The sequence below is a fragment of the Phaenicophaeus curvirostris genome, chromosome 9, assembly GCF_032191515.1.
Source record: "Phaenicophaeus curvirostris isolate KB17595 chromosome 9, BPBGC_Pcur_1.0, whole genome shotgun sequence".
NCBI classification, from domain to species: Eukaryota; Metazoa; Chordata; class Aves; order Cuculiformes; family Cuculidae; genus Phaenicophaeus; species Phaenicophaeus curvirostris.
The window spans coordinates 23411376-23439022 of record NC_091400.1 but is presented as its reverse complement, the minus strand read 5'-3'; the positions used below and the strand labels follow the sequence as shown (position 1 = coordinate 23439022).

Genomic DNA, 27647 nt, shown 5'->3' with positions numbered 1-27647 from the left:
CTGCAACTGTTTCGTCTCTATTTTTTGAGGAAAGATTTGACCACAGCCAGTGCTTAGGTAACTGCTGTATGAATATAAATATGACTTGGCCACCCAATGAGTTCTTTTTCAAACGGCCCAATCCAAAAAAGTTTAGTTTTTAACTTTTTGACCAAAATTTAAAAAATAACAATAAAAAAATCCACAGAAAATTTTGTATGAGATCGAATGTCACTTGGTTTGAAAAAGATAGAACAGACAGGTTAGATTTATGTACTATTTGCACTCATTAAAGACAGCAATGTGTTTAGAGCATTTCACCCACGGTGTAAGAAAAGGCCAGACTGTCTGGGAGCTTGATTTGTGCCACATCCCTTGGAGAGCACACCATCACAAATAAGCAGCGCCTCCTTCATTAAAGATCCTTCTTTTTGTATAGCATAATTCAATATACACTGCAGAGAAAGGACAGGTAAAAGCAGAAGGAACCAAATGAAAATCCAGTAAGTGCAGCTCTCGCACAGAAGCCAGGAGCTCCTGGTTTTGCTCCAGTGCATATTGAAATATTTTTGCCATGCGAGGCAGTATTAACAGGAGAGGTTGAAGTGCACCTCAGCGCAGGCCAGACTCGGCACCAGGTTTCACTGAACCACACAGAGTGCAATACAACTCCAGGTCACATCAACGAGAACTCAAATTGGGTGAATCTAGCTAGAAATGCTGTTTTTAAGAGAAAAAAAACCTCAAATTCAATCTGTGATTCCCAAGAGGTTTATCCCAAGCCCATACTTTTGATGTTGGAACCGCGCAGTGCCAACCCCACGCTAAGCCCCAGCCTGACATTTGCATGCAGCTCAACGAGTCCCTGACTCAAGATCTCAGACGCCTCCTCTCTGATGCCACCAAAGAGGACATGACTGGAAAAAAAATGCAGCATGCACAACAAAGAGAACACAGACACTGGTATCGATCCCAAGACTATTTTCCAAACAGTTTTCCATTCCGCAAACATGAGTGAAAACCCGTATGGAGAGGGGAGGGAGCATAAAGATGAAGCTTACCTGGCTTTGAGAGGTGTTAGTCACACCCCATACTGTGGTGACCACGGATAAAGAGCCGGGGGGCTGGTTGGTATTTTGCTGCCAGGGAACAGAATCGTAAGGGAAAGACCCATCACTGCAAAAACAAACATTTATGAGGGTGAGATTATGGAATTTTAAACAGTGGCAAGTTGCTGGTGGGGACAAAGGGATTAACACCTGACATTAATTACCTGAACTCCACATTCCTTTTCCATTGCTAGCCTAGCACTCTGAGATGCATAAAGTTTCTTTAATAGCAATGTGACCATATCAAACCCACACAGAACTAATGAATTCCTTAACTATATCGAAGCACAGGATTTTTACTGTAAAGGTCTGTAACCAATGAAAGTAAAAATAAACTCGAGGCAGAGTTTCAAACAAGGATACTACGTGAGTTGCTCAGAAGCACTTATTTAGTGCAATCCATCTGAAGCTCTTCAACAACCAATGCCTCAGCTGCCTTGTATCAAATCAATTCGATTTTGAGACCAGGCTGCAACTCCACCGTCTGCACTGGATCCCCAAATGTCCAGAAGAGCCTTGAAAGGAACAGCAGTTCAACATCATTTTGCAAAGGAGATTGAAATTCAGATAGTGTTCTCCCACACGGTGGATAAGCTGCATGCCAAAAGCAGTATTAGCTAATCAGCATTCTAGAAAATCAACTGCAGATACACAACACATCTTTCAGATAAATATGTGGATGAGAGGACTGGGTTTTTCCATTAGCTGTGCCCACAGACACAAGCAAACATTTCTTCTCATAGGAAAGCATTGGAGGTTTTAAACTGAACACCGGGTAGGTATGCAGCCAGTGTAATTAATCAAGTATGTTAAATCCAGTGAAAGTAACTATTAATCCCATAACTGTAAAATATATCCCACTTGAAATTTGCTCGTACTCGTACTATTAACTTGTAAATTAGGTTTTTATTTGCATAGATGTACACACACGCACATGGGTTCTTTCCTCAGCTAGATATCTATACCCCATTTAATACATACACTGCTCTTTCATTGCCAAACGCCGCTGACCTGGATTTGATATCAATAACTGCATTTTTGCCTGGACTGCCAGTTATCAAAGGAACTCTAGACAGGGCTACCTTGCCTAAAGAATCTGTACAGGTTCTGTATTCAAAGCCTGCACCACGAAGCACCACACAATCAGTTCACACAAGACATGGTCAGACAACTGACCTGCTAATGTCCTAGAAAGGGCTCTGTGGCAGACAGGGAGTGGACTCTCCCATGGCCCTGGACAGCAGCTCCAGGCTTGGACCACTTCTCCTTCCTTAGGTGACGCAAGCCAAAACTAAGGATGTGTTCATTCTTAAGCTTGTTCATAAAACTTAGTGTGAATCACTGAAGAACAGAAATTGTACGCACAGAATCATAGAATGACCCGAGTTGGAACGGACCCACATGGATCATCCAGTCCAGCTCCTGCCCCTGCACAGGACACCCCATTCACACCATGTGTCTGAGAGTGTTGGTCAAATGTTTTTGGAATATTGTCAGGCTTGGCGCCCTGCCTGCTTCCCTGGGAAGCTGTCTCAGTGCTCCACCACCCTCTAAGTAAAGAACCTTTTTCTAATATCCAATCTGACCCTCCCCTGATGCGTCTTCCTGCCATTCCCTTGGGTCCTATCATGGGTCACCAGAGAGAGGAGACTACTGCCTGCTCCTCCTCCTCCCCTTGTGAGGAAGCTGCAGACCACAATGAGAAACTGCCTACACCCCAAATAGCCAATAATCTAATAACAGCAGCAGCAACTGTACAAGGTAGAATGTAACAACATTTTACAAACAACTAGGAAATCTTAAACAAATTTCATACAGCTGGGCCAGCAAAACAGCATCATATTAGAACATCACTGTGAATTCAAACTGACCTATTTGTTTCAAAATACTCCAATTTAATTCAGCAATAAAATAACAGGGGCATACAAATTAAATTAAATTAGGGAAAAGAATAATTTCCCCTAACAAATAATTAGGGAAAATTAATGGAAATAGTAATTCTCTATAAGATGCTTAACATGTAATGTTTACATTGACAGCATCCATATATAACGGTATGTGAATAAGGGCATATTTAATCAGTAAATCCTCCTAGTCCATTTTTCTTTAAAATAGTTTCTGTCAGAAAGCTGAAAATCCTGCCCCTCTCACTCAGAGGCTCAGGCAATGGCCTCGGTGACTAATATTTGCAAATGACGCAATGCAAGTCCGCTCCACCAGCACGGAGACAAACGATGACTAACCCAGAATCTGCGACTGCTGTGAAGCCTTCCTCTTTTCCCTGCTCTGAATGATGCCTCCTACTTTACTTTCTTCTCCAACTGGTTTGGATGATGTCTGCTGTGTGATTTGTTTGGATATTTACGGCACGTATGAGTGTTTGTACACTTCAATGACTACAAAGAAGCCCTCTCCATGATGTAAGCAGTTGAAGGACTCGCTGCAGCCATTCTTCTCTATTCTCTGCTGTTGCGTTGTGGACAGGTAGTAAAACCTGAGGGACAAGGTAAATAGACTTCAAGTGTATGAGTGAATGAGAAGGATAATGACAGGCAGGAATCAAACTACAGAGTCGCTGAACGTTCTTCTAATGCAAATTGGCCATATGGTTTGCACCCAGACTTCAAGCTAGCAATGCCTTAGCCTGCTGTTAAGAAGTTATAACTACTTCTTCCCTTTCTTTACCTCTAAAGCATGTTTCTCTCACCCGTTCCTCTCCTTCACAGTACACAGAAGAGATCTCATTTATTATTCAACCAGACTTCCCAATGGCAGAGTTGGAGCATTTGTTTAGCGGAAGGCTGCACAGGGTTCTCAAAGACCATACAATCACTTCACGTAGTTACAAAGATGAGTATATTGCCCAAGTTTTACTTTAGCAGTCTTCCAGTACCTGAAGAGGGTGCACAAGAAAGCTGGGAAGGGATATTTTACAAGGGCATGAAGTGACAGGACGAGGTGGAATGGCTTTAAATTGGAGAGGGGAAGATTTAGATTAGACAGTAGGAAGAAATTCTTCATGAAGAGGGTCGTGAGGCACTGGGAACAGGCTGCCCAGAGAAGTTACAGATGTCCCCTTCCTGGAGGTGTTCAAGGTCAGGCTGGATGGGCCCTTGAGCAGCCTGGTCCAGTGGGAGGTGTCCCTGCCCGTGGCAGGGGGGTTGGAACTGCACGGACCCAAACCATTCTATGATTCAATGATTTATTACAGTTAAAATGGGGGACACCTCAAGAAATTGTTTTTTGTTGGCATAGAATCACAGAATCCTTAAGGTTGTAAAAAAGCTTCTAAGATCATCAAGTCCAACTGTTGACACATACTGAAAGCCTCCAGCATAGGACCCAGCACAGCACATTAAAGCCAGAAAAAAAAAAAAAAGACCAGGCACAGATATTTTGAGAAACACTAAATGTGCACACTGATTTGCATAACTATTAAGTTATCCAGCACAGGACTGAGCATTAAATCACAGAAAACATTAGTTTCAGAAATTTTGGCAGCACTGCAATAGTGATGGATATGCCTTGTACAGCATCTACACACCCTAACATACTACTGCACTGGGCACCCCTTCAATCAAACTTCACTTTAGTTACCCAGTGAGAAATGCAGGGCATTCCCATGGTTTGCACTCCCTAGCAGAATGTTTGAGCATGACTTGTGCCATACTGGATACAATATCCACCCTTCCTCCACTGCTGAAGGCTTCCTAGGTTTCAGGCAATAGGAGATGCTCAGACACTTTCCACTCAACTAAAGGATTACTTGTTCCTCCACTCAGCTCTTTCAGCTCATTTTTCTGTCCTTAGATAACCCAAAGGAATACTCCCCACCATCAAAGGAAAATCCATGTAAGTACCCTAATGAAATGTGACCAATCCAATTCTCTTTTGCAAAAGAGTAGTGGCTTTCTGCTATTATCACACGGAGCTGTGAATTATCCCAAAATCCCTTTCTTTAAACTTGAAAATGGCAGCCAATAGAGAAAGAAGCTTCAACCTCTCCAGCCACAACGCAACACTGCCCACAACATTGTTCCTGTTGAACACTACAAGCGTAATTAAGTCTCTCACTGCACCCTGGAGGGCACTGAGTCAGTTTGGGCTCAGCTGGAGTCCACTAAAAGAGTATTGACTAAATTTATAATAGCGTTAATGAACCTATACATAGGACTGGTCAACATTAAAGACCAAACAGCAGGGGAAGCCACAGAGCAAAAAGGAAGAGATGGAGGGAGATAATTTCTCAAACTACCATATAGTGAAACTGCAACCAAAAAATAAGGAGAAATGATTTCTTAGCTGTTGGCGAACGTACTGGAACCACCTGTAATAAAACACTCACACCAGAAAGGGACACTGGTACTTAGGTCTGAACAGGTTCTCTTAATCCTAGCACTAGTAAAACAGAACCAGTAGATATCCAGTTTCTTTGGAACAGTTACAGGCTTCATGTCAGACACAGACTGTTAGTTAATCCTAACAAAAGTTGCTTAATAAAAGGTGAGCTTCATGAATTAATACTAGTGAATTACTGTAATTTAGATATGATTTGCGGAATTATTTGAAAATGCTGTATTTTAAATACATTTAAGTTGTCATTAAAGCAACAGTATGTGTATTTGATGCTCTGTTTACAGGTCCTCATTGATGGAGGAAGGAGAGATTCACATGGTTCAGTGAAGGACACATTCCTAGCGCACTGGTGCTTCACAGAGACTCACAGAATGGTTTGGGTTGGAAGGGACCTTAAAACCCATCAGGTTCCAACCCCGCTGCCATGGGCAGGGACACTTTCTGCTGGATCAGGTTGCTCAAAGCCCCATGGAGGCCACAAAGCTGCCAGACAGCAACGCAAGATGAGTGACAAGTCCCCAAGCACATGGGAGCCTGACCACAATTTCGCTTGTTGTCGGGGCAGCTGAAAAAAAAAAAAGAGTTTTGGATTTACATGTTGTGGAGGAGGGTAAAAACTGGAATTAAATCTTCCTGGTGATTTTTCACATCACTTGTTGATAAGGCCAGGTGTCTAAAACACCAGCTTTATAAGTGTCTATCTCAGTTTTAAACACCAAAAATCTACCAGCTACTGCAGAAAAGCACCAGATGTTGCCTTTCTACAAAATCTTTTCCCTCCGAGTGCTGCAATCAAGTTTGCCACAACCAGGCTCTCTGTGACTAGCTCCTGCTGCTCACCCTCAAGCCAGCTTTACAGTTTCTCAGCGGTCTGTAATGTTTTTGAGGCACAGCCATCCCACTCGAGTAGGACCTGACACACACAGAGCCCACACAGTCCTTTAAATCTACTGACTCTATCATAACTTCTTCAGCTGACACCAAGATGAGCAAGTAATTGCCAACGTAACACTGACTGTCACTCCTCTCATGACTTCTTTTGACACCCATGGACACCTGGAGTTAAGAGCATCTGACTGCAAGCAGTGAGGTGTCAGAGACCTACCCAAGCCAAATGCTCCTCTGCAAATACACATGGCCACAAATCAGAATGGTCCAAACACAGCCCAGAACCAGGGCTCCTGATCTTTTCTGACCTGCCAGCACCTCTGTGTGTGCACCTCTGCCACTGCCCATAGGTGCAGGGTGCCCGGGTGCCCAGCACCCCTGGGCTGTATTCTTGGCTGGAGCCTCTAGGTGACACTACCACAAAGTAAAACACAACACTCTCCAAACAAGGCTCCTGCCTCACCCCTCTTTTCCCCTAAAACCTCATCTGTCGTAGAAAACCAACTGAAGAAAAAATAAAGCCCTGGGTAACTGCAGCACCCGCACATGCATTTCACGCCTGTACTGTCTCACAAGTGTGGCAGCTTCAGTCAGGATTTGGTTTTACTTGGGTTTCACCAATAAACACCACTCACGTAGCTTTTAATTATTGATATGGACTCAATTAGCAATTCTTCTTGATTAGGGCACCACCATAAGCTTGTTTTAAGCATACATTGAAGAAAAAGAATGTTCAGCATGGTACATGGTGAATACTGAATTGGAGTGGCCTTTTTGGTGTGCTCCTGTTACAGAAGAGGCATAAAATTTCACCATGTCTTTATAATTTTCCTATCAGTATAAGGATGTCTAACATCTTCTTCCAAAATAAAATTGCAAAAACAGACGGAAAACTATTAGCAGTTTCCTGTGACACCAAAATGCTCCAGGAAGGACTTCAGTTAATTTGTTCCCACTTATATAAGCCAGGGACTCCCAACAATCTATTCATAAATAACAGATCAAATGGATTTTTTACTCTCTACAAGTTGCCACTGAAAATACCCTTGGCTTTTACTACTAATTTGAAAGAAACCCAAGGTAACACCTGAAAGACAAAATCTGTTTCCACTTACTGGCAATCAAAACAATTTCAGAGATTTGCTTTTTCTTTCTTTTCAAAACCCCCAGACATTTAGAAGGAAAAACTTCTCTTTTTTCATTGAGACTTCTTTTCAGGGGAACAAACCTGATGCCTCACCAGCAGAGATACATCCACCATCTGTATGTCTAATGCACTTAGCCAAAGTGTTCAATTTAAACACCTGAAATTAGTTTTTAGTTTAGTTAACAGATATTGAAATGCATTACTATAAAAAATTGTCATAAGACAAAATATAACCAAGTTATCCCTTCAGCTTTGGCACTGTGTTTTCCATAAAGTATAGGAATCACCCTACACAACCCATTCTCCATTCGCACAGAAGAGTATGGCAGAATAAGGAGCCATCGCATGGAAAGGACATGAAGACCACTTATGGTCAGCAAGGAAATAGGAAGACATCGTGTAAAGAAAACAAAGACTAACTGCCTCTTTCCATCACACACTGTTCGAAAGCAAAGTAAAAGCCGATATTGTGTACAGGTAGCAAGAAGTTTACATTACAGATGAGGAAAAAAGAGGGTGGTGTAGTAAGTTTTTATACTAATACTGGCTTTGGATGGATGGCAGTAATTCACTTTTGACTGAAGCTGCCCACGTGCTGTGTACCTTCCTCAAACACATTCCTCTACTTAGCATTATAATTTGAGGAAGTTTAAACAGTATTGGCATAAATGAAGGCTCCATCGTGTATTTCACTAAATAAATACATAAGACAGAGTCCCATCCGAATCACTGGGTGTATTTGTGCAATACAGAAGTGAAAAAAAGTCTATTTGGAAGCACTTTGCAAGACTTTACTTCCCTCTGCCTCTTAACGGCACGATTCCAGACATTCAAATCTTACAGAGAAAACACAGCTCCAAAAATTATCTCCCAACCACTTCTCAAGTCCGTGGTTTCCCTCCACTCTTTCCAACTAGATGAAGATATGTTCTAATCCTTTGGAAAGCTTCGATTTTTCCAGCTCTCCAAATGCACAGAGGATCCATATCTAGTTCTTCCCTACCAAGAAAGAATTACTCCAAGTGTTGTTTCAGTACTGGCTGTTGCCTGTGCTGGGCTGTGAGCAATGTAAACTGAAGAGGAAGAGTGAAAGCGGTGATGAATTCCATAATTCACAGGAACAAGAAGGCAGGCTGTTTCCTAGCAAAAACACAGATGCCTTCTGAACCTGTTCTAGGTGAGCAGGTGCAGGTGAAGCCGTCAAAAGGTGAAAGCAGGAGCTATATATCAGCTCAGCAGTGCGGATGGCACCTGTGACTAGTGGGTGGCTACCACCCCCTTACCACAACATGCACGTTTCCAATAACCATTCATGCAGCCGCACACATACACACGATGCAGCCGCTGGCATCCTGGAGACCGAGATGGCAAACTCCAGCCAGCGGTTCAGCAGGTGATGCAGAGTCCCTCTGGATGCTGAAAGCCCTGAACTTTCTACCTCTGACAAGGCCTGTGAGGCCTGGATGACTTATGGAGGTGGGAACGCTGCCGTCCATTTCACCTTGGGTTGCTACAGGTCAGGCTGTGACACGCTTGCTGCTGCCTCCTGACTCCAGACACGCAGCCCCAGCAGCGAGAGCCATGCCTGCAAAGTGTTCTGCAAGAGCCAGCACCTCTGAATCTGACCTCCCAAACCAGGAAAATGCATGTAATTCCATTAATTCCGAAGTTTCTGAGCTTTCAAACGCCCGCAGCACCCTGCATGCACACACAGAGTCCTGCTGCGCTATAGATTTCATATATGTCCACGCACACACGTGTGTGCGCACACGCGCAGAGACACCGGGATAACACAACTTATCGCTCTCCGTGTGGAACGAAGGATCGCAGCTATGCAGGTTAAGACAGGAAAACAGCAGTGGGAAGCTGAAAGGGTCCCTGCGGTCTGAGACGGCGGGAGCAGAGCATCCCTGCGATCCAAGGCAGCGAGCCCACGGCATCCCACCCAGCTCCATTGTCACCAGACCATGCACCGCGGCACCGCAGCCCGGACCACACGAAATCCACCTGCTATTCACATGCCACCTGTTACCTTGTCCGAACCGCTGGAACGAGGGCAGCTGCAGCTCAACCTTTATTGCGCCCCAGGGCTCAGCCCGCGCCTCGCTCCCCCCACGTGTGTCGGAACGCGACCCCGAGCCCTCGCTCCCCACCGCCGGGCGCCCCTTCTGCTCGGCTCTAGCCACACACCCCGGTTTCCATATCCGACTGCTCCTTTACAATAAAAAACACACCCACCCGGCGTTCTACCATCGCCCGTCGCCTTGGTAATCCGAGTGCCGGGGTGCTCGCTGGTTATCGGCGAACGAGCCTCGCATTGTTCGCCCCGCAGCGCCTCCGCCGCCTCAGCGGGAGAGAATGGCAGCCACCAGACTCGCCTTTTGTTCCCGGCTTCGCCGTTCGTTCACAGCGCCCGGAGGTCAGCGGCCGCCGGGGAAGGAGCGGCGGGAAGCGGGAGCGGATCCCGCCGCCGCTTCTCCCTCCAGGACGAGGGAGGGAAGGGGGGAGCGGGGGCAGCCCGGGCGCTGCGGGCACCGCGCGGGGACGCGGCCGCGGCTCCCACCGTGCCCATCGACCTGATTTACGCTCCCGACAGCAGAAAACACCCCCCCTCCCCGCTCCGCGTTCTCGGAAAGGAGAGAGGGGAGGGCGCCGGCGGCGGGGCCGGGGGTCTGGGGGGCTGCGGGGAACCGCAGCGCCGGGGCCGTCCCAGCAGAGCATCCTCCCGTGTCCTCCGTGACCGGGGAGCGAGCGGAATCCCCTCCGGGAACCCCCCCCGCGCGGTGCAGGCAAGGACAGACGATGCCCCGGCTGCCGCGCTGCTCCCCGGCCCCGGAACAGCCCTTTTCCCGGGAAGAAACCGCCGGCTCCTGCTCCCCGACACGGCCAGTATCTCATCGATGTCCCCAACCCACAGGCTGCTCACGTCTGCTGAGCGGGCTTCGCCAGCGACTCCAGCCAAAACCAGCCTGGGAATGGAGAGCAAGGATTCCTAACCCGTTTTGTTTTAGGGAAACCGTTAGAAATGCATCCTGTGATCCTACGAAATGCCTTCTGTGGTCCTATGAAATGCCCTCCATCGCTGCAAATAGTAACACCAATTTCCTTTTCTTCCCCCTTGCGATGCTAAAGAGAACTCAAATGTACGAGAATGAAGTAAAAAAAAAAAATGTCAAAATAATCTATCAGGAATTCACTCCTTTTGTAATCTGTTCACAGGGAAATCCTGTGCAGGGTCAGATTTTCATCCAAGTGAATGAATGACAGATAAAGACATCAAGAACAACATCAGGTTTCAGACAAAACACACATCTGTGTTCCTGTTGCCAAATTATCCAAAAAGACAAAAATCTTCAAAAACGACAAGGGTTTTGCCATCTTTTAAGCCATCATGTTTTTTCCCCTTCCACAGCAAATGGGCAGCATCACCAGTGCAGAACTTCCCTGCTCAGGAGCCACATCCCCTCCTGGCAGGCAGCGCTCTCAGCACGGGCACCCCCAACCCACTGCTCAGGCTGAACTCAGTGCCCGGGAGCTCCGGGATGTGGCTCCCCAAGCCCTCTGTGCACAGAAAGGCTGCTAAACAGCACATGGGGACCTGACGCTGCAGGGTTTGAGGGCACTGATTTAGTCCTGATGTTCCCCATCCAAAGCTACCCAAGCTAGTTAAAAGACTCCAGATGATTTTAATGAGTTTTGCATCAAAGAGCCAGGCAAAGTATAGCTTTCAGTGTCACTGTGCAGTTATGGTGACAGGCAAAACTGGTAAAACTGGGGGTGCTGCCACAGCTGAATGGTTTTTAACTCCGGTGCCATCAGAAATGAGTTGGATTCATCAAGAGTAAGTGACGGAGGGAACTTTCCCAATGCACTGGAGGAGGAAAATCACCTCGACTCAGTATGAATCATCTGCTCCTCACGTAAAGAGCACAGTATGATTGTGGTTACTGCTAAACAGTGAATTGGAATCGATCAGACATCCTCAGGAACTGGATGTTCCTCATGGCCTGAACGCGAGAATGATGGCTGTCTTTCCAAATGCATTAGTTACCATTTCTTAAATCCCAGCACAGAACAAAGCGTGAGGTGGTCAGATTTTGGCTCAGTCAGCAGACATACCTTAAATATTCACAGAATGGTTTAGGTTGGAACGGACCTTACAGGCCACCCAGTTCCAACCCCCTGCCACACGCAGGGACACCTTCCACTGGATCAGGTTGCTCCAAGCCCCATCCAACCTGGCCCTGAACACCTCCAGGAAGGGGGCAAGACTTCTCTGGGCAACCCGTGCCAGTGCCTCACTACTCTTATCCTGAAGAATTTCTTCCTAATGTCCAATCTTAAATCTTCCCCCTTCCCATCTAAAGCCACTCCCCCTCATCCTATTGCTCCATACGCTCATAAAAAGTCCCTCTCCAGCTTTCCTGTAGCCCCTTTCAGTACTAGAAGCTGCTCTAAGGTCTCCCCGAAGCCTTCTCTTCTCCAGGCTGAACAACCCCAACTCTCTCAGCCTGTCACCACAGCAGAGATGCTTCAGCCTGCACATCATCTTCATGGTAGTTACTAAGCCTTTGTCAGGGTTATTAAAAATACCAGCCAGCACTTCTTAATTTAAAAAAACAACCTCAAAACAAAACCCCTAAACTTTTTACGTGGTATATACTATGCTTAGTGGGAAAAGATGCAGAGCACATAGCACTCACATGTACTTATCAGAATAAAATCACAATAGTATAGGAGTTTTGCTGCTACCTATTGCCACAGCACTCACTCCGAGTTTCTGATCAATACTGAAGCCCTATTTTCACATCAGTGCAAGATGCTGCACACACAATAGAAGATGATCCTTAGCCTATACTTTTACCAAGCACGTGAAGGCTATGTGTTTGAAGAGACATTAAGCTGCTCATCATTGTTTTCATAGATCATGTCTCTCCTGTTACCACAAGAATTGACCACAGATTTTTCTCACCGAAAATGAAATGGACATTTTTTACATGAAAATATGACAGGTTTAATTATTAACAGCTAACCGTTACACACGATCAGGTTTCAACTAGAGTGCCAATCATTTGCTTTTAGCTTCCACATTCTCTCAAGGTTTCTTCCACCTCCTCCCCACAGTAAGTGTGTGTGCTAGAACTGGGATCACTGGTTTCACGTGGAGGACACGATGAGCAAACAAGCCGTGGGACAGTACTTTTGAGCGATTAGTTTTGTCTTTACAATGCTTAGAGCAATCAGAAGCCCTATTAGTAATTCTGTTCTGAACAAATCTTGAGGGCCTGTTTTTTTACTTTAAGAAACAGCACTATTGCGAAAATATTTCTGGGTTCTGAACTTTGCCGTTATTTTCTCCCAATTGATTTTACCATTTCTTGTCAGAAAGGAAAACAGAAGAAAAGCTATGGGGCCTTGAGCAGCCTGATCCAGTGGGAGGAATCCCAAGGCAGAGGGGTTGGAACTGGGTGGGCTTTAAGGTCTCTTCCAACTAAAACCACTCTGCGGTTTTGTGAAAAAGAAAGGCTGCTCTTGCCCAGTCAGGAGTAACCAGGTTGCTTTGCTGGGTGCATTCTCTTACGTTAGGATTTACCATCTGTTCAGTCTCTAATTGTATTTATTTCACAACTTCACAAACAGAAAGATTAAATGGCTTTGAAACAATCTTATCTTTTACCTAAAGAGCTTTGAATTCTTTTGCAAAGATTGTTCCTGCATGCCACAGCCACATACAGTTTGGCCAAGTGCTGGGACCTGCACTTGGGTCACAACAACCCCACGCAACACTCCTGGCTTGGGGAAGAGTGGCTGGAAAGCTGCCTGGAAGAAAATGGCCTGGGGTGCTGGTTGACAGTGGCTGAACATGAGTCAGCAGTGGTGCAGGTGGCCAAGAAGGCCAGCAGCAACCTGGCTTGGATCAACAATGCTGTGGCCAGCAAGAGCAGGGAAGGAATTGTCCACCTGTACTCGGTGCTGTTGAGGCCGCACCTCAAACCCTGTGTTCGGTTTTGAGCCCCTCACTACCAGAAGGACATTGAGGGTCTGGAGCATGTCCAGAGAATGGGAATGGAGCTGGTGAAGGGTCTGGAGACCAGTGTTATGAGCAGCAGCTGACGGAACTGGGGCTGTTCACTCTGGAGAAGAGGAGGCTGAGGGGAGACCTCAACACTCCCTACAACTACCTGAAAGGAGGTTGTAGTGAGGTGGACGTTGGGTCTCTTCTCCCAAGTAACAAGTGATAGGATGAGAAGAAACAGCCTCAAGTTGCACCAGGGAAGGTTTAGATTGGGTATTAGTGAGAATTTCTTCAATGAAGAGTGGTGAAGCATTGAACAGGCTGCCCAGGGCAGTGGTGGAGTCTCCATCCCTGGAAGAGTTCAAAAAGCATGTATCTGTGGCACTTTGAGACATAGTAGGCATGGTGGTATTGAGCTGGCAGTTGGACTGGATGAGCTTAGAGGTATTTTCCAATCTTCATGATTCTGTGATACTATGAGTAATAAAGAGATCGCTGACTTCAAACTGATGTACAAAACATGCTTAATGTGCTTTGTTTTCACAGAAGTGTGTTCATTACGCACCAGAGCTTTCGCTTAAACCATTTTTCTCATCCATACATTTTTAAAGTGACTATCACTATCCATCAAAATCACCTGTGATAACAAAACTGAAAGGCAGCAACCTTTGCAGAAACTCTGACCCTGTTTCTACTGCTATGTTATAGCCAGATCACTCCTGGTTCTTTGCAAATGGTGGAAGGGCCAGTACAGCAGAAATTCAGACACAGAATTCCTATTCTTTTCCAAGAGCTCCTACCAATGGCGAAAGTTCAGCTCTCAGTGAAGTTTAAATTGGAAGGAAAAAAAAGATAAAACAAACATTAAACCCAAGCCCTCCCGTAAAGTAAGTCTAACCAATAAAAGGTATTTATGGCACCTGTGTGAATAAAACCCAGTAACAATAACAAATAAAGCACTTATCTTAATATTGAAGTACTACTTAATTTGATCTATTGTTTAATTTCCTCAAAACCTCTGCTACTAATTAATTTATGATAAAAATAATGTTATCTTCGTATTTTCCATTAGTCTTTACTGCCCCATACTAATATTGCCACCCTTCGGTCACTCACTGCAAGACAGTTGCCAATTAACACAGAACACCACAATTTGGAGCAAGAGAGAAGACAGTGAGAACCTGACGAATGCTCATGACCACATACCAAAATGCACCTAAGACCTGTCTATTTTCAGGTGGTTTTGTTGACTAAGTAAGCTTTCCTACAAGCCATGTGAGAAATTAGAAGCCCCTTAAGGTCTGCTTGGGTCAGGCCCACCTTAAAATGAATTGCTGACAGGAGTGGTGGAAATTGTACTCATTTCAACCAGGATTCAATATGATCCACAGGTAAAGGTCCACCACTTAATGCAATGAAGAGTTAAGTAGGAACCTGATCAAAGCAAATGAAGGTGTATAATGGCAATAATTTGTACTTACACAATAGACGTTAAATTAATTTAAAAGTGGAAAATCAGCCAATTTGAGTAGTATCTGTTATTACAGACATTATGTCAGATTGGAAAACTACAACACAAATAAGCTATGTTACTCCCTACAAGCTAGAAAGCATGAATTATCACTTCCATGCAAAAGGCCAGCCCAAAGGTCGCTGGCTCTCCTTATGTTCCCCATAAATCCTTTAAGCAGGACTTAAGTTAGAAGTTATACAGGATTAAGGAAGGTGGATGGGTCTTATTCTGGTCTTTCAGTACAGGAGTGAAACTTACCCACATGAATCAGTAAAAAAGGCTAAAAATAAAATTTAAAAAAATATAATCCAATTAATCTCACATTCAGGTCTGAGCTAACCATTATTACACTGCACTTAAAAATCAGGTAAGTTCGAGGGTTTTTTTTGAGAACTCCATGCTCATGCTGTTCATTAGGCCCAGGAGTCTGCAGTCCAACCAACTGTCCTAAATGAGAAGGTAGGTATTAGGCTGAATTTTTGTTCTATATGCAACACTATCATTCTGTTAATGAACAACTAACTTTTGAAAGAAATTAGCCCAATATAGTCCCTACTCTGAAAGCATTTGTAGCATGTGGACACATCCTTGTATGGCTGATATTGACTGGACCAACAGCATCACTAACGAAACTGGTGAAGGGTCTGGAGCACAAGTGTTATGAGGAGCCGCTGAGGAAACTGGGATTGTTTACTATCCGAAGAGGAGGTTGAGGGGAGACCTCATCACTCCCTACAACTACCTGAAAGGAGGTTGTAGTGAGGTGGGTGCTGGTCTCTTCCGTTAAGTAACAAGTGACAGGATGAGAGGAAATGGCCTCAAGTTGCATCGGGGAGGTTTAGATTAGATACCAGGAAAAATTTCTTTAGTGAAAGCACTGGAACAGGCTGCCCAGGGCAGTGGTGGAGTCTCCATACCTGCAGGTGCTCAAAAAGCATGTAGATGTGGCACTTTGGGACATGGTTTTGTAGGCACGGTGCTGTTAGGCTGATGGTTGGACTTCATGATCTTAGGTTTTTTCCAATCTCAATGACTATAAAAAAGCTCTGTGTGCAGTACTCAAGACAGTCTGATGCAAAGGGAAGGGTTTTTTGGTCTAGTGATATCCAGTGGCTGACATATAGCCTGTATTCCCTCTGTTAAGCCACACAAGGTTCTTGAATATGCTCTAATTTTATAACTAATTCTTTTGCACAGCTCGAAGTAGCCGGCCACATTAATTTCTTGTAGGAAATGCAAAGCGTACGCTTTTTTCGGTTGAATTCACACAATCCCCTTGTGAATTAGACATAAGATACTGTGAACTTTAACACTAAGCTTTTGACCCAAATGTAGTCTAACGCAAATACAATTGTTGCTTCATCAGCAGTTTTATCACTGGGGTTGTACTAAATGGCTTTTCATCTTTTGTTCAATTCGAAAAAGCAGAAAACCTAATTCTACTTCCCCCACACTTCACTACTGTCTTATAGATTGAATAGAAAACATACATGAAAGTAAACAGTTCCAGTTAGGAAAAGAAGTTAGAGAGCCACAACGTGTCTCGTTCCAACGTACCTCCTGAGAGACTTTGAGCAGTCATGGCTATGGCTAAATTACAGATGAGACACCAGCCCACACTGAAGCAGTGATGCTGGCATCCTGCATCCCTCAGTGGCTGCTGCAGCTATTACAGATAAGAAGTTAGGCCACAGGAATATGTTTTGAGAAGGGCATCTCATGAGTAAACAGCAGTAATTTAGAACTGACTTCAAGTGTCTTCCTCAGTAAAGCATTTCAAGGGCAACACTCAAGAGAAACTTACAGGGACTCTTTGATACTGGGCAGCATTTTCTACTGTTAGACAGAACACTGGGTATTCCCAGAAATGCTGGTATTTTGGTTTAGCAGAAGAAAGTATTTATTTTTTGACACGTGACAGAATTCCAGTGTAAAATTGCTGTGAAAGAAGGGAGTTGTGCCTATCTTGTCTAGGATCACGGCACACAGTCCCTCTGAGACAGAACAGTGCTTTCATCCTTACTTTATAGACTCCAGGGGAAGAGAGGCTAAAAGGTCAGATGAAAATCAGGTATCTAAAACCTATAAAACTGCACCTAAGAGAATGCATACACTGCTCCACACTTTCTCTGCAGACTGGCCACTAATTTCACCTTAGCTTCTGCAAAGCTTCTCCCAGGTGTAAAATAAGTTATTTTAGAACAGAAGGTTTTCTGGAGGCTTTTTTCGAGTGTTTACAATCGATCATTTCAACTGGAAAAAGAGGCAGTCCAGGTGCTCTGAAAAGTCAGTGATACTGGATTAGTTATATTACAAAGGAAGACTTTGTTCTCAAGGGCTGTAATAAAAGGGATAGTATTTGCATGGTTTTGCCATAAATACAAGAAAAATAAAGAAAAAAAACCAAGTCAAAACCAAAAGTGGTTTCCAGGTGAGTTCACATGTGTATGCACTGGTACAAAGATGTCCCCAAGCTCCATTCTAGCACATTAGTTCAAGTTACTGACACTACCCTGGAATCTAGGTACCAGGAACCGAGCTCATCCGCACTCCTATAATCCTTTACTAACAGAAACATCCTACACTAAAAACAATTTGTATTATTTGTGATGTCCTTAGCTTGATGCTGAGGAAAAGAAAGCTGTGAAAAAAACTGCCAGAAAAACGAAGCATGCAATAAATGTTTAATCCTGTCTACACTTTTGCCCTTACTAGGCTCTGCAGACCAGAAATACAAATCCTGCTCCTCCACATAATTTGGTAATCAGAGGCTTCACATCTTCAGCTTTTTCTAGTGTCCTTTAATGCTCACATCTTCTCTAAATTAACACAAGTGCTTTGTCACCTTCACCTGGTATCAGGTGCCATAGGACATTCTCCCACCTACAGCTACGCCTGCTATACGATTGCTTTGCATACAACACATTTCCAATGACGTTAATGACGCAAAACCAGAACACCAGTAAAATGTTTTCAATCTCAAGAAAAGCCACCCATATTTCAACGGAGTAGGAAAAAACCTGGTGAGAGACATGTTGTAGAAGTTTATCACTAGGGCAAACCTTGTAGTCTGAAAGCAAGCCCGCTTGATGTGAGCACAGACTTGCGGGTGCAAGTGCCCCCTTCACTACGCACCAGGCACCAGCAAAGACAGAATCTGAGGTTATTTAGCACTTGCTGTAATTACAGATCCCCTGTAGTGCTGTTCAGTGCATGAAACAGTGGAGCTGCCTCCGTCAAGGCTAACAAGCACTTCAATTAGCAGGTCTGGCCTGCAGTACATCCATACAGACCATCGCTCCCACAGACCAGGCTGAGACTCACCTGTGTGAGAGGGTGGGTTTCATGGAGCTCATAGAGTTCATGGGGGGTTGCATGGGTAGCTTCCCTGGAGGATCGTTCTGCCGGCTTTTCTGGTGGCGAAGCAGCAAGAGCCGTCCCAGTTCCTCACACCACGAAGAAAGCAGCGCTGTGCAAACAGAACAAAAGGACAGTAAGTGTACAACCCAAGAACCAGCACAGCCAAGGGCAGATGCAAACAACTGTATCAGGAGCTATAATCCTAACAGACAAACCATAGGAGTGAAATGTTTGTCCACTAACCACCAGTCACATTATTATCCTATCAAATAAGAGTAAGCAATTGCCCTAGCCTATTGTTATATTGTTTTTACACAGGGTACAAACATTCTGCACAACCCAGAACTTGTCTGAGCTGAGTGGCACTGGGATTAAGGATGGATATGAGACACAAGGACTTGGGACAGCTGCTGTGAGTGAAAAAAAGAAGCAGAAGAATTCATTTCACACTAACAGAAATGTAAGAAAAACATACAGAAGACATCATTCACAGCAAGGAACAAGAAGATCTCTTTTTTGTTTGTGGTTATTTTTGTGCAAAAGTTTCATTGGAGAGGCATGAAGAGAAACCCATGCACAGGAATTCATTTCCAAACCTGCTATCAGCTACCAGTCTTGAAGAGATAAAACAGGAGAATATGGCTACGCTGATGTATGGACACAAAGTTAGGCACTTAAATCTGCATTTGACCCCTCACAACCCCTAGATGTGTATTTCCATTATGTGCCTAATCTTCTGGTCAATGAAGGTAATTCTGTGCTTACAGGAAAATCACGTTTATGGACTATGACGATGCAGTAATTTTCTAGAGGGACACAAAGCTTGCAGCTCTTGCAGCTCCCTCTGAAGACAGGAAAGGGGTCATTATCTCTGAAAATATGCATCCATGCTCAGAAAAGACCAGCCCCTGGTACAGAAACCATGGACTCCGCAGTAAGCAAAGCTCTGGAAAGTGAATGCAGGTGAAATCTGGTTCCTGTGAGTGCATCCAGCCACGAGACTCACTTGAGCCTCCAGCAATGCCTGACTGAGCCTCAAAGCTGCCTGTTGAATTCCAGCATCAGAAGTGACTCCGGTAAAGATTCAGAGAATCATGGAATGGTTTGGGTTGGAAGTGACATTGAAGGTCACCCAGTTCCAACTCCCTGCCATGGGCAGGGACACCTTCCACTGGACGAGGTTGCTCAAAGCCCCATCCACCCTGGCCTTGAACACCTCCAGGGAGGGGGCAGCCACAGCTTCCCTGGGCAACCTGTGCCAGGGCCTCACCAACCTCATCGTGAAGAATTTCTTCCTAAGGTCTAATTTAAATCTTTCCCCTTCCAATTTAAAGCCATTCCCTCTCATCTTACCACTACAAGCCCTTGTAAAAAGTCCCTCCCCACCAAGTCGCCAAGGCATGACACGGTGAAAAGTCTCACTGGAATGAAGTGCAGACTAATTGCATAATTCTGCTGTTGAAGAAACATTCTTGAGTGGAAGCGCTTGGGGTTTTTCCTTCTTTAAAGTATGCTTTACAAACCCCTCAGAACAAGAAAATGTTTCGTATTTCATTTTGAACTAAGTGCTTTCCTGAGGTGTTGTGAACAGAACACAAATTAGCAGATTGCACAAGCAGGGGAGAACCAGAAGCCTACTCAAACCCCAAGCAGTTTCGGGTAGGAGAGGTCTACATGTCATTTTAGGCTTGCTGGTTTAAAAGTGCAAAGTTCTCCAAAACTGAGGCTTTTATTTGCAGTTCTTATTTTTCTAATGTCTGTCTTTTCACCGAATAACATCACCTGAAGCAGCAGCAAACTGTCATTCCAGGGTACACCTCCTTCTGCTTCCAGTAGCTGCTCAGAGGTACAGTTAACACAGAACAAATTCTAAAGAGACTAACTGTAAATTTGTATTTGTAGAGGGGGGGAAAGGAACCTGCTTTGCCAAGAACACACATAAATACAATTTTTCAGGACGAGAAACAACTGGAATTTCTCAAATTCAATGGCCACAAAAGAAAAATACTTCAAGCCCATGCCATTCCTGGGAATTAAGCACACATTTGGACAAAGGAGAGGTGGTAATTTCACTGCATTTATCAAGCAGGAGGTCAAGAGTGTCGTTTAGGGAGGCATTTTAGAGGTCTGCTGTGACAAAAATGGGGACCTCTTTATGGAACTAAATATGGTCACTTGGAAACTGTCAGCCGCTGTGAAACGTTCCAGCAATGAGTGTCAGTCTAAGCTGTTCTCTATTAACCAAGGAATCTGTGAACACGCATTTGATCAAATTATACTCACCTTTTATCCCTGGTGTATCACTACTAATGTGCCAGTGACAAAGCCCCCCCGCCTTTTCCAGCCACCTGAGGACACAAATCCCTGCCTTGCAGGGTTTATTCCCATGCACTACGGCCACTTGAGTCCTGAGAAACGCGAACAAAGTGTTCTACCGAATGCTCAATGCAGCCGTCGCAGAGGAATAGTGGATGCTGAGCACTTCCCCAGCCGAGTGTAATTACCACAGTGTCAAATGGAAACCGTCCATCTTAAACGAGGCTTTGAGGGGAGGAGGGAGCTGCTCCTTCTGCACACCTACATGCACTTGGCAAATAAGATAAAAGGCAGCAACCCACTGCATCTGAGGGCACGAATCTGCAAACAAAAGCCAAAGCTGCTTGGGAAGAAAAGCAGAGTAACTCTCAGAAAAGGGATATGCCAATGAGATGGCATTCCTTTGGTGAGGTGAAGATAAGAGAACATCTGAATAAGTTACTACCACCAATATCCAATACACACACTAATAAAGGTGAATTGTAAACCGTCAGAGAACAAAGAGGTCCTCAAGTTAAGCTGGACGGTTTCATTCTACAAGTTATCTGGGGAGGACTTGTGTTTCTCAAAACGAAGAGACTGCAAGTATAAAAAGTGGCAATTTCCTCATCTCTATCACAGCACTCATTATGGAGAGGTTTAACCTCCCCTCCCCTGGGACATTTCGACTCATGTACCATGTATAATAATCACTCTCTTCCCTGCGTTGGTGTTTGTGCACAGAATGAAAACGGGGCTGTTTGTAGCTGCCGTAGGAGTTACCAGCCCCCTCTATCCTGCTTAGCAGGAGCAAGAACCCTCTCAAGGTACCTCCTCTCCTCTGCTGGAAGTACTAGGGCAGCCTCCCCTCTCCCCTGCGCTGCTCTCTGCTTGGGAAGATGAACACAGACCCCCCACGCACATCTGGTACAGCTGGCTTCTGGAGAACATCACTTCCTGGGCTATTCAAGCGAGATGAAACAATCTCAAAATGAATTTACAGATTACACCATTCATCTTTAGTGTACTTAGTTACTGCTTTTTATGCTGACAGTATTAGGCGCATCTCGACTCATTTACACTCAAAGCACGAGAAATTCAGTATCAGACTATAATGAACAGATAAAGCAGCAAGCACAAAGGACGGCTACAGATGGTGCCAACAGTCAGTCTCTCCCTCTCATCGCACAGCCAAGCAGCTGCTTTTTCTCTCCCCCCCCGCCCCTCCTCCTTGTACAACAGGAGTACAGATTTTGCAGATGGACCATCCACACTGTCTCTCGCAGCCTCTTGCTGCAGCAGTTTAATGATCAGATTTAAATCGTGTTCCTATGCTGCATTGCTACAATGCCCCTTGCATGTAATGATGAGGCTTTCCTACTTCAGCTGAAGTCAACTGTTGCAATGGGGGGAAGGAAGATTCCCTCAATGTGCCCATATGCAATCCAGGTGTAAAATACAACCTGGTTAATGCACCAAGACTGATATTTTTCAATGCCTGTTCAGTCAGCTCATGCCAAAAGATGCATAATAATGGCAACCAAATGATGTGCTGACAGTTTAAGTGTATTCACACATTTATTTGGCTTAGGGACATACTACGGGATGATTGGTGCAATATCTGACCTACTTTTCTCCATTTGCAAAACCTGTATCATTCATAATGGGATTGCATTTCACTTTAAGCACTGATGTATTTTCATAGGAATAAATCAATACTGATTTGCTAACGACAACAACCAACACAGAAATGAGCATCCTCAGCTTTCACGTTTGTGAAAAAGTGAAAACAAAAAGATGCAAAAATAAGAGCTATTTCAATTCCGTACAGCCCAAGGGGTTTCCCTAAGGAAGTGAGGGAAAAAATGAGCTTGCTACTAACCAGTCGCATTTTTGCTTCTCCTTTCCCTGAGGAAGACCAGACATTGCAAGAGTGCATCTCAGCACAGAATGTGACTGACCTCTCCTTAAAATACTTATAAATACTCCCACACACCCAGAGTTGGCCACACTTCATGTCCTTCTGGACGCCTCCAATAGCTCTAAAATCTTTCATTGAAAAAATCCTAAGACATTGCAATGTATCCACATGTGGATTCTGGGGACAAGGAGAGGGAAGAGGGTTGGAAAGCAAAAATTTATTTTCTTTTCCCTTCAGCCCGAGTCACATTTCAAGCATTTCTCTGCAACCACAGAGCTAAGCTTGCTTGAAAGAGAAAGGAAGCAATTGTTATTTAATCCCCTGCCTCTAGGAGCCAGGTCTTTAAGAACATGCCAAGTATCACAAGATCTGTGACACAATCACTGGGATGGGCCACATCCTCCAGTAGTGGTTCTACATCCCCCGGTACTTTTCCACATGCCCTGGAAATGTTCCGCATCCCCCAGTACTGTTCCACATCCCTGGGTACCAGTTTCACATCCCCTGCTACTGCTCCCTTCCTTCCAGGGCCCTTTTGTGCTGCAAACTGGCTGGGTGGTACAGAAACAAAGGCCTCAGCTGCCCATCCCGTGGCACCTTCCCATCCCTGCGAGCAGTGCGTGCCCATCGCCCGGCATCACAACCGCTTTGGGAGCACCCAGCCCTTCTGTTAGGAAAACCAAGGAGCTCAAGTCAGGGGAAGCCATGGATCACTCCCAGGCTGCCCGCATCACTTCTTATTTCTTGGTAACAAATGATTCTGGCGCTCTTGCAACAATACCATGATGGATGCTGATGACGCAGCTCCAAGCATAGTTTATAGCCATGATATCGAATATTGGAACAGCCCATTCCAAGTTCTTTTGGGCCAGGGAACAGAGAGAGGAAGGAAGACAGGCTAAGTGATCAATGCTACCCCATAGACTCACTAATCCATTTCATTAGCTGCATCCACCCCGGCGCCGAGAGCTGCAATCCTGTAAGGGCCTGATTTAACTCGGCGCGGTGCAAAGTGCCGTAGTAAGCATCTCCGAGTGAATGAGCCAGTGGGCTCCCTAGAAAGCAAAATACAGAGGAGCGCGGTGCTAATCTATTTACCGATTATGATACCCTAGTATTAGTTACAGTTTATCACCTCAGTAAATCGCCGCCTCTTGTTAGGGAACACACTTAAAGGTGCAGCAAACCATTATTTACAGGCAGACACTATATTTACAGCCACAAAGACAGGTGAGGAGGGGATAGGACAACAGCTCAGTAATTTCAATGCCTTCTGCTTCCCGGGAGACCGCTGGAGGAGCACAATAGGATTACCGCTTCCTTGCTGCAGTTGAGCTGCAGTAGATAGTTCAATCGGCAGGCTGGCAGCCTCGTATTTCTTACTCACTGCAAGGAAAATATTAGGGCAAAAGGAGGAGTTTGATTCAGGGAACTCGCTGTTCAGCACAATCTCGCTTGTTTGGTTTTGTGTCTCAGAACAAAACGCGTTTCGCTGAAAAGATATTTACAGCAGAAGAAAATACAGCGATTTTTCACAGATCGTGTCCATTAATTTAATATTGCACTTCGAAACAAATCCATGCCTTTCACATAAGGATTCCAGATAAGTGGAATACAGAGCTACCGAGGGCTTTCCTTCCTCTTCTGCATAGAATGCCATTGAAATACAGCTTATATAAATCATCCAGCGAGATAATTTGGTGGGGTGGGAAAGGAAGCAGCAAAGACAAGAGAAGGAGAGGAGTGGCAATAACTATTGTCTCTATTATTTAAGAATATTATTATTTTTACACAGGGAAATGGAGACTCCGTACTGTTTGGAAATATATATTAAAATGTTAACTACCTAACGCCTGACGTGCTGTAGTATTAGAAAGATAACTTCAACTGCATTAGAAGGATGGAATCTTTGTCCACAATTTTGGGAAGCAGTAAATTAGATGTTTTCCTTGTGTTTTAAAAGCTGCTCATGCTTTTAAAGAGCTGAGAAATGGAAAGACAGGGAGAAACCATTCCGATGATGGATTTTCCTACAGTTCCTCTCCTCATGCCCTCTGGCAGAGCCTGGCAACAGCTGAGAAACCTGTCTGACAGTCGGTCAGGGCAAGAGAGCAAGGCTACCAAGGAAACAGGATGCAACCATCCATTAGGAGGGATTCCAAGTACATGTGTTTGTCCCTCCTCTTCAGTTCTTCCAAGGCACCGCTATGTGTCCAAACGCCGTGACAGCAGAGCCCTACCCCTGTCATTACCCACGCCTCTGCTCTGGGTCTGCCTCCACGCCGACAGCACAAAAGCAGTATATACAACGCCAATCACAAAGGAGAAGCAATCATCTCAGCAGCCTGGGTGTTCCACATGGACTCACAGTGGTTCCCAGGGAGTCCAGGCCTCCCTCTCCGGCTGTTGGCAGATGTCCGCTCTGCACACAGGGTCTCACTACACAGACCCAGTGCTTGCTCCCACCTCATACTGGGAGGCTTACATCCCCAGCTGATGGATTTTCCGGAGCAGGTGAGGACTCTGCTTGCTGTTTTCCATGAGGCAAAACCAGTGATGTTGGCTGGAATGGTCCAAGTCAACACAAGGAGTTACGCTGACCAGTTTTACCTGTGGTTAGGAGTGCCAAAGCAAAACTGCTCCACTGGTAGAGCAGTGCGAAGAGCAGGTTGTATATTTGGTACCACCTCAAGTGTGCACAGCTCTAAGAAGCGCTAGTCCCGATATCCGCACAGCAAACTGTCTGGAACTTAATTCCAAGGGGTGGCTGGCTCCAACCCTGTTTTAGGAGACATGGAACGGCCCTGCTCATCACAACGGGAATGTCAACAGCTATGGTTCAACGCTGTGAAACAAGAGCGTGATGCATGTTTCCACCACTAATATCCAAGTAATGACCCTCATCACCTCCTTCATTACTATAGCGATGGCTGTGTCCCACAGAAACACCCAGCTTTGCACCTATAGGGTTTACAGTGCAGTTATGTAATACCATTAAAAAAAGAAACACCATGCAGGCTTGCAGTAAAATAGATAACACAGGGACTGCTTGATTAAACCGAAACTAATATCCAATTAATTAACAGATGTTTTATTCAATAAAACCCTTACTGCAAACCTGAATGTTCCCCAGCACATGCTTTCAGGGCTGCAGCATGAAGGTGGCACCATGAACAAGTCTCATCTTGAACACCGTTCCAGCTGGCCCTGGTCGGGCTTCAGCTCTTTGCTAGTGCCTCTCAAGACACATCCATACAGGATTCCCCAAAAGCTCTTTGCCAATTGGAATAGCACATGCTGGAGACACAGATCTGAACACTGCTATCCTTATCCCACAACTTCAGCGGAATTGGGATTCCCCGATTTCCTTCTATACTCGCCAAAACTTGGCAGAGAATCTTACCAGATTCACTACATTAACTTTGAAGTAATACATTACAAAACGTAGCAACAATGGCTCGATTTGGCAAGCACAGAACACACTGCATGGATCCAGATAAAATACGTAAGCATCTCATTGAGGCTGAGCTGTACCCACGTTGCTACAGCTGAAAACATGTCCCACGATAAAGAGAAGACAAAGGCGGTGAAAGGCCACCAGCGAGCAAATCTTGGATACAGCTTCCCAAAGCAAATGCACTCCAATAGCATTAGACTGCTTGCTTTCTTACTCATCCAATTGCTGGTTTCGCTGCTTAGATTTCAAACAACAGCGCCTTTCATAGCTGCTGTACGCTTCTATTTTGTAATGCCAGTTCTAGTCGTCAACAGATTTCACACACAATATGAGCATCTGAAAAATGGAAGTGACTCACTTTAACCCATCTTTGGCTAGATTCAAACCAGTGGCCTGGAGGCGAAAGGCTTGGGTTCACTTAATCCACCCTGAGCCCTCCAATTACTGAATAAACGACTCCTTAGCTATTGATACCACCAGCACCCAAATGGGATAGGAAAAAATCATAGAATCATAGAATGGTTTGGGTCAGAAGGGACCTTAAAGCCTGTCCAGTTCCAACCCCCTCCACAGGCAGAGACACCTCCCACTGGATCAGGTTGCTCAAAGCCCCATCCAGCCTGGCCTTGAACACCTCCAGGGATGGGGCATCCAGGACCTCTCTGGGCAACCTGGCCCAGGGCCTCATCACCCTCACAGTAAAAAATCCTCTTCCTAATATGTCATCTAGATCTTCTCTATTTCAGTGTAAAATACCACAGTCATTTTAACCATAGCTTGAACACAAGGAATCCATGTGCAATCAGTATGATGATGCAAGTATGGGAAAAGGAAAATCTAGAGGCTATCTTCAAAAAAAGGAACAGGAATAACAGTAGAACTGGAGGTTCAGTTTCCTACTAGGGAAAAACAATGCCAACTATTCCAAAGAGCCAAGAAGAAAGTAAAAAATGAGTAACAAACAGAATGGAGTTTTTCAGGAACAAATCATGCCACACTCCCATACCTTCTTTACATCAGTGGATAAAAGACCCTGAGCATAGATTTGCTGGATTTTAGTGAGGCTTCAGGGCTGCTTTACATGACATTCCTACAAACAGAATCATAGAATCATCAAGGTTGGAAAATACCTCTAAGGTCATCCAGTCCAACCATCAGCCCAACACCATCAGCCTACTAAACCATGTCCTGAAGTGCCACAACTACACATTTTTTCCAGCAACAGAGACACCACCACTTCCCTGGGCAGCCTCTTCCAATGCTTCACTACTCTTTCAGTAAATGAATTTTTTCTAATAAATGAGGGAAATAAGGCCTAGCTAAACATAAAACAAAAACCAAAATGCCTGGAAACTCTGGCTTAGCAAACTATTAAATCAATGGTCATTAACAGAAACAAAGCGCACTGGGTGGACTTCTGCAGGGGTTTATTCTGGGTCTGAAACTACTGAATGCTTCACTTATGGATATCCAGGATGCAGATGGATGACAGGCTAGAGTACGTTCTGCATTGATTTACAGATGGCAAAAGCTGGAAAGAAGCATCAGTTCACTACAGAAATTCAGTGTTAAAATCATCTTGGAAAGATGGAGAACCAGTCTGAAA

At 44.8% G+C, this 27647-nt stretch overlaps 1 protein-coding gene across 8 annotated transcripts in view; it reads right to left on the bottom strand.

Annotated features, from left to right (window-relative positions):
* The window catches only part of ZMIZ1 (zinc finger MIZ-type containing 1), a 365816-nt gene that overhangs the window by 36078 nt on the left and 302091 nt on the right, over positions 1 to 27647 (bottom strand). For all 8 annotated transcript variants that reach the window (XM_069863880.1, XM_069863879.1, XM_069863883.1 and 5 more), the window contains 2 exons: positions 18333 to 18477; positions 1041 to 1155 (listed from right to left, as the gene is read on the bottom strand). In XM_069863880.1, coding sequence (XP_069719981.1) covers positions 1041 to 1155; positions 18333 to 18477 — 260 coding nt within the window. The remainder of the gene's footprint in view (positions 1 to 1040; positions 1156 to 18332; positions 18478 to 27647) is intronic.